The 14,563-nt window shown below is 46.3% G+C and overlaps 1 protein-coding gene across 1 annotated transcript in view; it reads left to right on the top strand.

The window, feature by feature from the left end:
- LOC126541624 (chondroitin sulfate proteoglycan 4-like) overlaps positions 1 to 14,563 on the top strand; it is a 192,696-nt gene that overhangs the window by 161,280 nt on the left and 16,853 nt on the right. Inside the window, 4 exon segments of the mRNA XM_050188468.2 lie at positions 893 to 1,144; positions 5,574 to 5,676; positions 8,207 to 8,407; positions 10,546 to 10,735. Coding sequence (XP_050044425.1) covers positions 893 to 1,144; positions 5,574 to 5,676; positions 8,207 to 8,407; positions 10,546 to 10,735 — 746 coding nt within the window.

Consider the following 14,563-nt stretch of genomic DNA (forward strand, 5'->3'; position numbering starts at 1 on the left):
TAAACCCGCTGGAGCAATTTGAACGACATTTGTTGCAATCAGAGAAAAAGATAAGTTCTAGTGACTGTGGGGTCAAGAATTTCGATTTGGGGCCCGGAAGTTCTACGAAAATTTCCGAGAATTGGTAAGTTTCAGAAAAATTGAAGCACGAAATTTAGGAAATCGTAATTCGGCAGCAAAAACATGTATCTCAGTTATGTAAACTGCATCTGCTAGAGCAACTAAAATGGACAAATTTGACAATTATCTTTACAGCTTACATGAAATTGTTACAATGTTTAGGAGGGTTTTGCAAGAGTCCTACTCACAAATTAGTGGTATATTTCCAAGTGGTGTATAATATATAAATTTTGTCCGCTTAAGGTGTATTATTGGGTGCAGTCTAAAAGAATGATATCGTTTTTCATTGTTAAGTTACAGAGTTGTAAACTTGAAAGTGGAGTTTTTTCAAATTTTGCAGTTCTTACGAATCTTGCTTAAAAGCTGATGGCCTAAATTTAAAACATTAGCTTCTAGTGTCCCTGAACATTCTTTCATGCGCTTAACATCATCGAAGTCGGTGCAATGGTTTGTCAGAAAAACGATATCTTTGTTTTTTCTTTAGCAATTCAGGTAAAAGCTGCAGACCTTAAGCTTCCTCTTAAAAAATAAAAAAGAGAAATTCGGAGAACGGATCAGTGTTCTTTCCTGTTCTACCTCTGCTTCTTTCCTTTGAAATCTTATTCACTGCCAACCAAGAATACGCCGTACCAGCCATCCCGTCAGTCTGTTTCGGTCACCGTTACTTAACCAGCATGGCTTCCTATTTGTCCGGACCTTGCTCCCAGCTTGCGCGACGCACGGCATTTGCTACTGCTCCCATAATAGGTTGTGTGTGTGCATGCATACGCAGGATCTCGGTGACGATGCGCAATGACAACCCGCCGGTGCGCGTGGTCGACCGGGTGTTCCAGGTGGTGGCCGACTCAGAGCGGCCACTCACCTCGCAGGACCTGCGCTACGAGGACGCCGACTCGCCTCCGTCGCAGATTCAGTACACGCGCCGGGACATCCCAAACGGAGCCCTGTTTCACGCCGATAACATGGCGAGCCAGGTGTACCGCTTCACGCAGGCCGACCTTGACAGCGGAAAGATAATTTTCCGGTGAGCTGACGCCGAGAAGCCCATGCTGCGTGTGGGCGTCGGTGGATCTTAGCCAGGTCCATGTTTTTACTGATGTCCGGGACGACAAGGTGGTTATGTGGAGCAGAAAGCAAGCAACGCCCTGGTATGAGGTTGTGACGCGGGTTAGTGAACGCATAGTGGATGAAACCAGGATATATTGTGTCAGGCACGTGCCCAGGATTTCTTTTCGGGGGGGGGGCAACTCAAAGTAACTTTTCTATGTAAATGAGGGGGGGGGGGGTACCTTTACTTGTACAAATGTGAATAACGCCCACTATTCGCCATAAAAACGCGTAAACACACAAAAGAGAAATGAAATAAGGTGTATTTTACAGGTACGCTTGTGCGATACACCTCTCCTTTAGTTGGCAAACAAAGAACCACGCCAAATGGACTCGCGCAGGAAGAACACTGCCAAGAACAAGTAAACAAGCAAAAGTGGAAAATAAAGATTACTTTAGTAGACTATAACTTCAATAACAGTAGTTGGCAACAAAGGCACACGGACCGCGCGGAGTTGGGTTACTTTGCCAGCCAATGTCAGAAGCAAACAAAATCGTCGTCATGCGGCCTTTTCAAAATGGCGTCGTACTTGATACCTCCGGAGCGTCTGCTGTAATTCAAAAGTTTTGCATCGGCGGAAACAATGAGGTGTGCAACAGACATGGACAAAATTTGTATCGAGTCTGAGCATTTCAATCTTCAAAAGTCTGCTGTGCAGTTCATTTCACTGCTGAACCCGTTTTACTCATGAAACTTCACTACCAACTGAAGTGAAACTTCACAACAAATAGTTGTAGCGAAGCAAGCATTTTATTTCAGTTGAATAATGAATTAGGCATTCGCCATTCCACTATAATAAGGGAAAGGTATAAAATTACGCGCTAATAATTTTATTTTTGCAGTTACCGCCTTATTTGGGTAACAGAAGAGGTTTGAAGTACGAATTATTTGCAGCCTCGCGGAGGAGCAGTGGCTGGCGGCTATCAGGGCGTGGGCGGGGCTTCATTGCTGACTTAAGAGGAAGCTTTAGCTCGGGCCCAACTCCGACGCGGCGTATTCAAATACGTGTAAAACGCAAAAACGTTTTTCTGAGATAACCCCTGCACCGATTTTAATGAAATTTGTTGCATTTGAGCGAGCAAGTTAAATTTTAGGGACTGTTGGTCGCGGAATTTTTATTTAGGTCCTGAATTTTGTTAAAAAGATTTTCAAAAGTACGAAAGTTTGAAAAAAAATAGAAGCACGAAGTTTACAGATTCATAGCTCTGCATAAAAAACAGATATCTCGGTTCTGTAAACGGGATTCATTAGATCATCGAAAGCGGACAAATTCGATACGTCATTTTATATCTTACGTGAATTTGTTAGGTTGTTTACAAGGGTTCTGAAAAAGCTATATTTCCATATTACTAAATTTTTTGACATTCATGAATTTTCTAACATATGAATATGAATTTGAATATGAATTTGACATATGAATTTTGTAACATATGGGTAACATATGAAGCTAAAGCTTCCTCTTAAGAGGAAGCTTTAGCTCGGGTGCTCCTATCTAAATACATGTAAAAGGAGAATTCGTTTTTCTCAGCACTGCACCAAATTTGACGACGTTTGTTGCATTAAAAAAGAAAACTTAACCTCTAGTGACTGTTGGTTTCGAATTTTTGCTTTATAGTGTAAATTTTTTATTAAAAATGATCAAAAATCGAAAATTTTTAGAAAACGAGACTATCAAGTTTACAACTCTGTCTTTCGACAACGAAAAATGATATCACAATTCTTGCATCTAATAGTACGTTTAAAGAGGACAAAAGAGATATGTAACATATGAATATCATAAAAATTTAGTAATATGGAAATACACCTTTTGCAGAACCTTTGTAAACGACCCAACAAATTCACATAAGATGTAAAATGATATGTCGAATTTGTCCGCTTTGAATGGTCTAATGGATGCCGTTTACAGAACCCCGACATCTGTTCTTGATGCAGAGCTATGGATTTGTAAACTTCGTGCTTCTACATTTTTCAAACTGTCGAGTATTTGAATATCTTTTTAACAAAATTCAGGCAATAAATCGAAATTTCGCTTCAAACAGTCACTAGAATTTAACTGTCTCTCTCAAATGTAACAAATTTCATTAAAATCGGTCCAGGGGTTATCTCAGAAAGAAGTTTTTGCGTTTTACGTGTATTTGAATAGGCCACCTTGGAGTTGGGCCCGAGCTAAAGCTTCCTCTTAAATTGTATCCGACTGCAGTAGCGTTTTTTTAATTATCTCTGGAATAAATATACAGAAATATATATTTGCAGAACAATCACAGTTCTTTTGGATCCCTCGTTTACTGCTCTAACAAGTTAAGTGTCACAACCGACTCTCATTGTTATTTGGAAAGTTACGTAACGATGCGTGGCCGCCAGTCGCATACAACCGCGTATGGCGTAGGAAGCTGCGACTCTACACGTACTGCGCCCACCGCGGAAGGTTAGAAAAACATCTACATAAGCACAGCAGAGAAGTGGCAACGTTAAGCGGCTAGAATGATAACTGTGGAAGCGTCATTCAGAACACACGGAATCGTCCTCCACTTCCGGCGGCGTTCTCTCTACTTCCTTTTTAAATAAAAAGATGTTGATCCATGAATATTTTCATAAACAACGGTTACATTTGTTAATTATCGCTTTTCCTTCCTGTTTGGCTGTTACCTTGGCTCTGTCCCTTAGTAGATCGCTTAATTTCTCAAATCCTTGCGACTCGTTTCCAGTCGGCAATTTTGCACGAAAAGAGCTGTACAATTAGGCAAAAACCAAAAGAGTTAACAGGTGACAGTCATATTGCCTATGAGTTTCAAGGTTATTCCAGGAATTGATGATGAATGCTATCTCGCATTATATTGTTTTCCACCTTACCTCACCCATATCACGAGTATATGGTTCCGAGGATCTGTCAGCGTCGCGGTGGGCCGTCACTCGAGTAAATAATGAAACAAAAAGAAAAGTTAAACGCAGTTGGCATTTTCTCAGGCCCCAACTTGTTCCACGTGCATACAGACCAGCTGACCATGAACTGAATCCCTTTCCTGGTTACTGGATCAGTCTAAACGAAGAAGGTTGAACTTACGAAGCAACAACGATGGGCGTGACCGTTGAATAGACGGTAACGAGTGAATGCATCTCGAGTTAATCGCGCGGGCACCGAATTGATGAGGAAACTGGCCATCACATCCCAGATGACGCCGATAACTACCGCCATCCAAAAGGAGTGAAGAAGGCAGCAAAATGATGACCGCCGAATAGCTGTCAAGTCTCAACATTGATTTGGCAGCGCTTTAGGAATGTGTGTGAGAAATGGTGGCGTGGGCGAGGAGTGGGGGGGGGGATATGCGTCCTAATTTAGGGGGGGGGGGCGTGCCCCCCCCCCCCCCCTTGGGTACGTGCCTGTATTGTGTGGTTTTGAGGTGCTCTGCTTTGTTTGCTTCTTTGGCTATATTTTTTTTTTCATCTTGTATGTGTTGAACCACGCGAAAACATATACTGAGACAAATTTAACACTCAGGAAGCTGAGAAGAAAGCACCAGGCAGCAGAAGGGAATTCGAAAACGTAGTTGCTTCCACGATCCAGTTGAGATGATTGAAGATTAAGAGTGATAAAACGCTGGGCGTAAACCTTAGTTACGAGACCCTAATCTTCACCTAACATGATTTTGACGTGCTCGATGTGACCCAGCGGCGTAACCGCGAAATTAGAAGTTAGAGATCGTACGAGTGCAACCGAAAGTAATGGAAGGGAGGCGATTGCATAGAGAATGATGCTTGTTTACGCATAGAGCCATGCTTGGATTAAAAACCTACAAGTATGAAGAATGTTGGCATTCAGCACGCTAGTGCGTTCTTCTAGCGAAGAGCATCAATTTCTGGTTTTCGTGCCCAAAGTAAATGCGTCTCCCCCTCAGCAAGGACTGATTAAAACTAATCCTCGGGGTCAACCTATTTTTCTATCGTTGTTTATTCCTATAACCCATGAAAAGCGCAAAACCACAACAAACTTACGACATCGCGTGCATCAACCTGTCATATAGATAATCACACCTCCGCGTGGCAGGTTGTTGCGCGCTGTTTGTGATTTCTACGGGTGTGCGTTCTATGGGCGTGCGTGCTATTTCGGCTTTGTTTGATTCTTTTTCCCACAGTTCCTGCACATAGCATAGTGCTCACAAAAATAAAATCCAAATGCCTGTAAGTCAACATAAAGTATGCTCTCCATATTACGTCTTGCATTTTCGTGCTGCAGAAGTTATGTTTCCCCCCAAAACATGTCGTACCGACCATCAACAAGTCACAACTGCTGGATAGAGCAGCAAGTAATGCTCCCGCATGGAACTGAAATCTTTTTCTATTGGTGCAGGCACAGTGGCGCACCATCAGCCCGCGCCGTACTTTGGGTGACAGACGGACAGTACTACGCATCCGGGGTGCTCGAGATACGTGCCTCCAAGCCGTTCGTTAGGGTAAGCCATAGTAATTCTCCATAACGTCAATTTTGGAAGTGTTGTTAATGTCGGGACTCGCCACGTGGACTCAGTGGCGGTGGTTTATTGCATTCTGCTGCTGAACACGAGGTCGTGGGTTCGATATTTTGGCTGCAGCTGCTGCGTTCCACTAGGGGAGGAATGCAAAACATATGCTCGTGGGCCTAGATTTAGGCTCACGTCAAAGGACACCATGTAGTCGAAATTAATCCGGAGCCACCCACTACGACGTCCCTTGTACAGCCCGTGGGTTGCTTTCGGACATTGAACCCCATGATATTAATTTTGACTTTGTTGTGAATGATCTACCTTTCTAAATACGCCAAGAAGGGTGACAGGAATATGGAAACTTGGAATTATTAGCAGTCGGCGGGCAAGGAAGCGCCATAATAGCGAGACTGCGGCTTTTCACACAAGGCATCTTGTCTTCGCCAGCATAACAGCTATTGTCCTGACTAAGCGCTCTAGCTGAAACGTTGGCTCCGGTCTGTGGATTCCTTGTACTGTTATCCAGGCGAAGGCAAGTCTTGTAGAAACGCTGGCTCCAACCTGACGTTTTCCTTGCTCCCCAGTGTTAATTTACGATTTCAAAGTCGCAATACAGTCACAAAGGGCCGGAATCCGTTCTCAAATTTCGTACCATTGAGTGATTCGTAACGGTAGACGCCATCCAAACGTGACGGCGGACATAATAGTGAAGATGGTCGTCGAATGACAAACACTTCTGCAAGAAAAAAGCTTTGTGAAATCCACGCCAGGTCTTCTCCACCTTCAACGACCCCGTTTCTTTACAACTAATTTCGTTTTCGTTGACACTGAACATTGTGCCTGCGGAAAAAGACATGGACTATCAGAGAAGGGATCACAAAACACATGTGAGACTTTTCAACTCGTGGTTTATTCTGAGCATATCAAAACATGTAGCAGGAAGGAGAGTGTGAACGTGCAAGTATAATACTCCCCCCCCCCCCCCCACCCTTCCTTGTTGTGGCAAGGGACATGATGACAAGAAAGGCGGCTGGTATCCGTAGGTGCGCGGTGGCGTCCTCACCAAGGTAAATATACCTGGTAGCGAAGTTTCCATAGGAGCCCATACGTTCAAAACATGGCGGTCCATCGGCGGTCGATGGGGCTTAGCGCCATCTGTATGTGGTGGGAACACTTCCGATGGAAGAAAAAATAATGTGATGCCATGTCCGTTAAAAGCAGAAGTGACGTCATTTTGTTTTCGAAGGCGCGAAATTTGTTTTGTTGTTCTTCCTTTGGAGCTATATATTCAAATGCCCCGCCATTCGATTTGATGGGCGTTTCGAGCTTTCAGCGTGGAAAGCGATGCAGGAAAAGGCCAGCCGTACGGTTGTCGAAATCGCATCCCTGCACAGAACATACTTTCTTTGGAGGCCGACGAAAGCTTTAGGTGTAGAGTGCTGATCCTATTGTTGGATGCCAAGCCCGTCGGCCAGCGCAGTCGCACGAAAACAACTACACAATTATCTGGCGGTCGTAACTCACTACTTTTGACTGAACAGATTAAAAAGCAATGAAGCTACCCGCGTCACCAAATTCAGACAAACTTCGACAAGCAAGAAAGCACAAACTGTGAGGGGGGCGTATTTCAACACGTGATACGAGTGCGCCTTTCTGCCCATTTCAAGACGTGCATTGCATTGCGAGTGATAGTGGCGTCAACGCCCCCTGTAGCGATGGGCGCTGAAAAGAAATGCATTTATTAATAATAATAAAATTAAACTTGTATTTTCTTAACTCGTCACGAATATATAAAATTGACTAGGAATTTTATTTTCGTCGAATGAATCTAACTGTGTCTCGTTTGAATTAAAAAACGCGTTTTTCTTTCTGAATGTTTGTTCCCTCCAAACACAGTCGCGCTTCAATCGCTGCTCCCATAACCCCCCCGGTGACAATCTGTACTGAACCGCTTTTCGCCCGAAGCTTCGCGACCTATTTGAATCGACCTTGTCCTCACCGCTACGCGCTATTGAGTGAAGTAGAGACGAACAGCAGAAGCCAAAAGTCGCAGTCTTCAATTGAGCGTGGCCAGTTGAGGTCATAGCAATTATAGGTCATGATAAGTATAGGTCATGGTCAATCTGTTGGCGGAACAGAACACAAAATGCGCCCTTTCGCACGGCGATGCAATAAAGAAAGATGAGGTATTAGTGTTGTCCTGGCTCTCCTATTCTGTGTGTTAAGATTTTCCAACAAGTGAAATATTTCCTTGCACTGAAACCGCACTCTGACGAGGGATCGTGCAAGCTTCGCTAGAGTTACGGCACAATCATGTGCCTTTTCATCTAGCTTTATTGTGGTTATATATATGTACCGAGAAAAAGACGAAACGCAAGTCCAGCATCCGCGCTCATCGACTGCCATCTTTCTTGCATCACTCGCACCCGTCTCACATGGGTGACAAGATTCATTGAGATTCGTTTGATGTATGTTTGTTCATTTATTGAGCCTGCGTTTCTGAACCTTCACGTCCATGCAGGTGGCAGTCAACACGGGACTAGTAGTGCGGCGTGGCGACGCAGCGCCCCTGAGTTCGGCCAACCTGTCTGCAGAGACGAACCTGCGCGCAGGAGCGGGAGCCATCACCTACAAGGTCACCTCGCACCCTCGTCGCGGTCTGCTTATGGTTGGAGGCGCCGAGGCCCGGCAGTTCGGCCAGACTGACCTCGATGCTCAGGCCGTATGTTGCCCTCCATACAGTCGCGGTATAGTCGGCGAGTGCCAAGTGGCTTATTCTGCAGACTTCGTCTCTTTTACCGAGCTGACAAGCACATGCCGCCTAAGAAATACCTTGCCATTGCGGCATTTCTTCGAACGATTCACACTTCGTGAAGAATTGACGCACTCAGACAAGCAGACGAGCAAGAACTGTTGGATAAACCACTTCTATGCGGATGCCGCAGTAAAGTATTGAAGGGTTACTAAATCAGAAAATTTGTGCCATGGTAATAAGCGGAAGCTGTTCTTTCTCTTGCATAGAAGCTACACATAAGGCTAACACAGCGGCAAGGTAAGCGCTGCACATTGCCAAGGAGCCGTAAAAAAATTTCACATCTAAGCAACTCGTAGTAGCTAACATCAAATGCGGTGGTATTATGAAGAATTGCTCATCATCAGCCGCTATAAAGTTGCTCGTCACCATGCATTTGATGACGAGGACATGGGTAAGACATCTGTCAACCGAACGCATGGAAAACAGATAATACACAACGCGGCACTGCCTTTCTTTCTTTTCTTTTTTCTATTTTTCATCTCACGCAGCGGATCTTGGCGATGAACGCCTTCCACCACCGTCTTCTGCCCCAGTGGCAGTCGTAATAAGCAACTGCTAAGAAACGCATCACGGCACTTGCTCCTATACTAACTGCAGCTTCTCACAGCTGGAGAGCTGGAGCGATCACACGAGCGTCGCCAGCCGGAAATTTACGACAGCAAGAGAGAGACAGAAAAGGAGTGACTGGATAAATGAAAGTTAATTTCAGCCGCTTGTTAGGAGATATTGTTTTTAGATTGTCATTGACTGACGAGTCCTACCAGGTGTCGCCCAGCACGTTACGTACGTGCGACGTGCCTGAAGACGAGGAGACATACATTTCGTGAGGGAGCCAAGCATTCCAAGATGTGGAATGCAGTGTTGGTCAAAACTGCGTTGAGTGCAATTGGCCTGGTACTTACTCTTGGGTTATGAGCCAGTCCTTCTCATGAACTATGTGTAAAAGCATGGAAATCCACGCAGTGAGGCCAGCGGAGGGTTGGGGTGGGGTGCGGGGGTGTTATCAATTCATTACGATTAGAGAGAGAAAAAAATATTAATGGCATGTGACAGTCTTGGCATGCCGCTTCAGGTGAAATAGTGAGGGGATGAAAGAATGCAAGAAGAAAAAGAAACAAAGCAAAAAAAAAAGGCACATACATACGCGCGGAATGCACTGACACGAAAGTTACTCGTATTTGCCGAGTTTCATTCAGGACGGTATCCCGCAGCAACGCTATAAGTGCCTTAGTGAGCAGTTTGTTCGGAGCCTGGTGGCATACCTACGTTGCAGTTGTAGGCCCGCCTCTCGTTTCAGTCTTCTTGTCGTAGGAAGAGGAGTCGTTGCCAGAGCCAAGTGGTGCAACTGCTAACGTCATTGGCAGTTATCCTGCATATTGATCTCTCAAATATTAGTATTCTATCAGAAATCTTATTCCAAGCAGGTGTGCCTCACTACGCCGCAGTTCAATTCGGAGCACTTCTATGCTATCCTGCACGACGTTGACAGCCACGCCTTAGATATTTATATACCACGGACAAGCTCTGCAGATTTCCTTAAATGATTCATAAATACTTTGCAAAAAGCGCGAAGTCTCTATATTATTATGGTGTGCTTTGCCTCAAACTGTAGTTAACGCTAGGAAATCGAAATTAAAATCTGTGCTGAATTTTTCAGCTTTCACTGCTTAGAAAGAGCCCCCGAACAAGTCTTGTTTTACTTTTCAACCAAGATCGACGGCAAGGCAGTCCTCCTTGACAAGCATTACGGTTCACGACGAACTTGATCCAGTTGCCTTAAATTAAAGGAGCTATAATATTCACTCTAGCATTTCGAGAACGCCGACGCCCTGCCGTCGAGCGCCGGCGCACTTTGCAACGGTGAACGAACGCCGTCAGAGATGCATTTTTGCTTTCGCAGTTGAACTCCCCGTCTGTTCTTCGCTAAGCCACCGCCATCCGCGCTTCTGCTGCTTCTTCATCCTTTACTTTCGCGACCTTAGTCATTCGAGAAACGGACAGCGCTTAACGAGACAAGCACTTCCAGAATAGGTACGCGCACGCAGGTAGAGTACGAGAGCGTGGACGGCGGTCAGGACTCGGCGCCTGCTGCCGCTTACCAGGACTCGTTCGGGTTCGTGGCCTTCCTCGGAGACACCACGTCGGCGCCGGCCAACTTTCGGCTCACGGTGTACCCGGACAGCTTCTGGGAGCCCCTGGAGGTGTTGCGCAATGCAACGTTGTTCGTCGACCATGGTGAGCAGCGGCATTACTCCCGATAGACGTTTAGATTAAAATGCGATACGCAACCCGTATCACCTCGTAGGGCATAATCGGACAGCTGTAGCTAGCGCAAAATGAAACATGCGAAACGGGGGGGGGCGACAGCGGCAGAACTGCGGCTCTTGGAAAGGCGCAGTGTCTTGTTGATCTTGGCCGAGTAGACTTGAGGTGCTGCGCATTCTTTGGACAATGACAGGGTTCGTTGTCCGGGACGTTTGCGAAGTTAGCGGGATATTCCTGGAAAGGGCGGCGAAGGTTTCTAAAAATGACGCGAGAGCTGGACGAGTTGGTACATTTCTGTAAACTAGTAACAGCTCGCAAAGTACGAAGGATGGCGAAAGACACAGCGCTTGTTTTGTGTCTTGCACCGCCTTTTGTCACCGTTTTGTGCACTGTTACATAGCTGGCAAAAGTAAAGGGAGGGGGGGATGATTTCTATGCTTGGCATCTACAACGTATCGATGCCACAATTACCGCAAAAAGTTACAGGGTTTGTCGCATTCCTGGAATGCCTCTGACAGTCAAGCATGTGATGAATCACGGGCAAAAGATACTGTGCTATCAAACGGGACGAAACGAGAAGGAACCCGCAAGCACGGCGTGCTTTTGTCGCGTCTCGCATTGCTGTTTTTCGTATAGTAAGTAAATAACTAGCCCGTCGGGCACTCCTCGATAAACTTTGCGTAGATTCACGCAGAGAAATCACACGCCGTTGAAAAAGTTGTAGCTTTGTCCTCGCGTTTTTTTATTACAGTTTCAAGCTTAATTCTAGAAAACCTGTTAAAGGGATCTTGCCCAAGTTTAGTGAGAAGTGCCCCTTCTATGTTGATTATTCTTGTCTTGTGCACGTTCACTTTCTTTATATGGAACTTGCTCTGCAAGCAGTATATATCTGCAATAACGCCTTTCCTGGGCAAATTAGATATCTAGGTTTCAGTTTCTGAAAGGAACTTGAGTCAGAGCAGCGCCTCTGTAACCGTCCCCGGTCACTTCTTTCGGTTGCTGCAATGATCATTGTCACTTCAGCAAAAGTTAGGTAATGTGCTTCGTGGTTTGATATATGGACATTTTCACATGAAACCCTGACAGTTCCCATACCCTTACCAAGGGCAGACGGTGAGAGCAATCGTCGTTTACTTGCTCAAACCAAGACTCAAACTTTGTGGAACACCTCGCTTGTCTCGAACTGTCGCCTCCACCGGCTTGATCCTACACTGAAGCTGCAGATTTCTTAGCAGGTCTCTCGGCCTGATGCACCTTTACTGTGCCGGCTCTGGTTAGCGTTGGCTGTTACGAAAGCCTACTCGTTCCTTATGGGAATGTCTGACACACCGATTTGTGATTCATGCAACTGTGAAGCGGCGATCGAACACGTGTTATGTTTTAATGATCTTTATGACATCTACTGTGACGTTCGTTCTTCGCAATGTGTTAAAGCGATTAGACAGTAGACCATTTTCAGAGAGAAAGAGCCTTCAACCATGGCCCCACGCGTTGAAGGCTTACAATTCGGCGTGGGCATTGCTATGGTTCATGAAATCGAGTTGCCTCAATGGCCAGTTGTAGGTGTGAAGGGATGGTCAACCGCTCGTGTTCGCACTGAGACTACCTTCTCTCCCTCTCCTTTTTTTCATCCCTTAAACCACCGTCCCGCATGCACGGTAGCAAACCGGACGTGCGTCTGGTAGGCCTCCCCACCCTTCGTTCCTTCTCGTCCTCCTCCTCCTCCCTCGTAGCACCATTATCAGTATATATAGCGACCGGTGCTCTATGTCGGTTTTCCTTGCTCGGAAACAAAACAAGAGCTCTGTACATGTGAAAATTATGAAGCGCCAGTGCCTGATTCGCAACTGTGCTTGCTTGCGCGCTAAGAAACAAGATAAACAACAGGTTCACGATGAGCGGTACATGGAAAAGTAAGTACAAAGGTGTGAAACCTTAAGACAGAGAGAGATGGGAGATAAAAGGAAGGCAGGGATGTTAGCCAGTCAAGAGTCTGGTTGGCTACTCTACGCTGGGGGAAGCGAGAAGGTGAAGCGAGAGAATGGAGAGGGAGGGTATAGAGATGTGTACAGACAGTCAATGAATCAAAGGCGCTCGTGCAAACCAGACGTTCTCAGAAAGCACAAAAGTGCTTTCATGCCTTCTGAGCCGATAATCGGTGGGGACCGGTGCTCTAGTACTGTCTCTTCACTCAGACGACGGTCATCTAGTTTTCTCAACGTGTTGGACAAAGATTGCCTTTGTGCTTGAAATTGAGGACAGTGTCCCAATAAGGGGTCAATTTTCTCCTCGCATTCGCAAACAACACATGCAGGACTATCAGCCATTCCAATTATTGCTGAGTAAGCTTTCGTGAAGGCGACTCCCAGCCACAACTGACACAAAAGAGACGCTTGGCGTCGGTGCAGCCCGGCCGGAGGTCTGAGTTGCAGTGAAGGGTTTTAGTCTGTGCATTCTGGTACGCCTTGTATGTGCGGTATTCCACTCTGATAAGGAGAGCGTGTGTACTGGAATACGAAGTTCTCTCGCAGCGTCGGTCTTTGAGAGAGGAATGGGGACGCAGCGGTCTTCTTTGTTTGACGTCCGAGTTGCCTTATCTGGGTCATCATTTTCAGTGATACCGCAATGACTTGGTATCCATTGAAATAAGATATTGTTACGGAAGGGTAAAAGAAGAGAGAGAGCAAGAAGAAGATCGCGAGACGCTTGCTGCTGCGTGTTGTTACTAATCCGCCATTTTAAGCCAATTGACTCTCCTTGTATATGCATTGCAAATACAGTCTTATACTCCCAACATCCCCGTAACATATTGGTGGGAGGTGCGGGGTACCATGGCTGGAAACGGAGCGCCGCAGTGGACGTCGCCATCTTCACCATGAACGACAGTGAGCACTCGGTATCAACGTCGTTGCCGCCTCCAACGTCACCATCGCACCCTACGTTGCTGTCCCCTTCGGTTGTGGTTGTGCAACCCAAGGATCCCGGAACTTTCTGCCGGACTGATGGCGCCGACGTTGAAGAGTGGGTGGCTATGTACAAACGTGTGAGTGTAATCAACAGATGGGACCCTACGCTTATGCTAGCTAACTTGTTGTTCTACCTAAGAGGCACGGCAAAGGTGTGGTTCGAAAACCATGAAGAGGAGCTGACCAGCTGCGACCAATGCAAAGCGAAGTTAACAGAGTTGTTTGGCAAACCAGTCGGCCGTAACATTGCCGCAAAGCAGGAACTGGCCTCTCGTGCCCAATCCCCTACAGAGTCCTATGTTTCGTATATCGAGCACGTGCTCGCGCTTTGTCGTAAAGCCGATCACAACATGACAGAAACTGAGAAGGTGGGGCATGTGCTCAAGGGAATTGCTGACGACGCCTTTAATCTGCTCATGTGCAAAAGCTGCTCTACAGTTGATGCTATCATCAAAGAGTGCCGACGATTCGAGCAGGCCAAAAGCCGACGCGTCCTGCTCCCATACACCAGACTTCCCAATACTGCCACAACGTCGACGTGTGAAGATCAGCCCGCACAGCAGCCTGCGTTGCCATCAGAGGACGTGGTGCGAATCGTTCGACGTGAACTGGACGCGATAGCGCCCGCAGCTTTCTGTTCGCGTAGCCCTGATGCTTCCTCTTTTTCAGTTCCGCTCGTGCAAACCATCGTTCGACAGGAACTTGAAAACTTTGGCCTACATGCTGTCACCAACCCCAGAGCCAACGAACGCCCTCCTACTATTTTCGCTCCACCCCGACGCTTCGCTCCGCGTTATCGCAACCCAAATGAGTGGAGAACCGCGGACGACCA

Source organism: Dermacentor andersoni, chromosome 2 (assembly GCF_023375885.2).
Source record: "Dermacentor andersoni chromosome 2, qqDerAnde1_hic_scaffold, whole genome shotgun sequence".
In the NCBI taxonomy this organism is placed as follows: Eukaryota; Metazoa; Arthropoda; class Arachnida; order Ixodida; family Ixodidae; genus Dermacentor; species Dermacentor andersoni.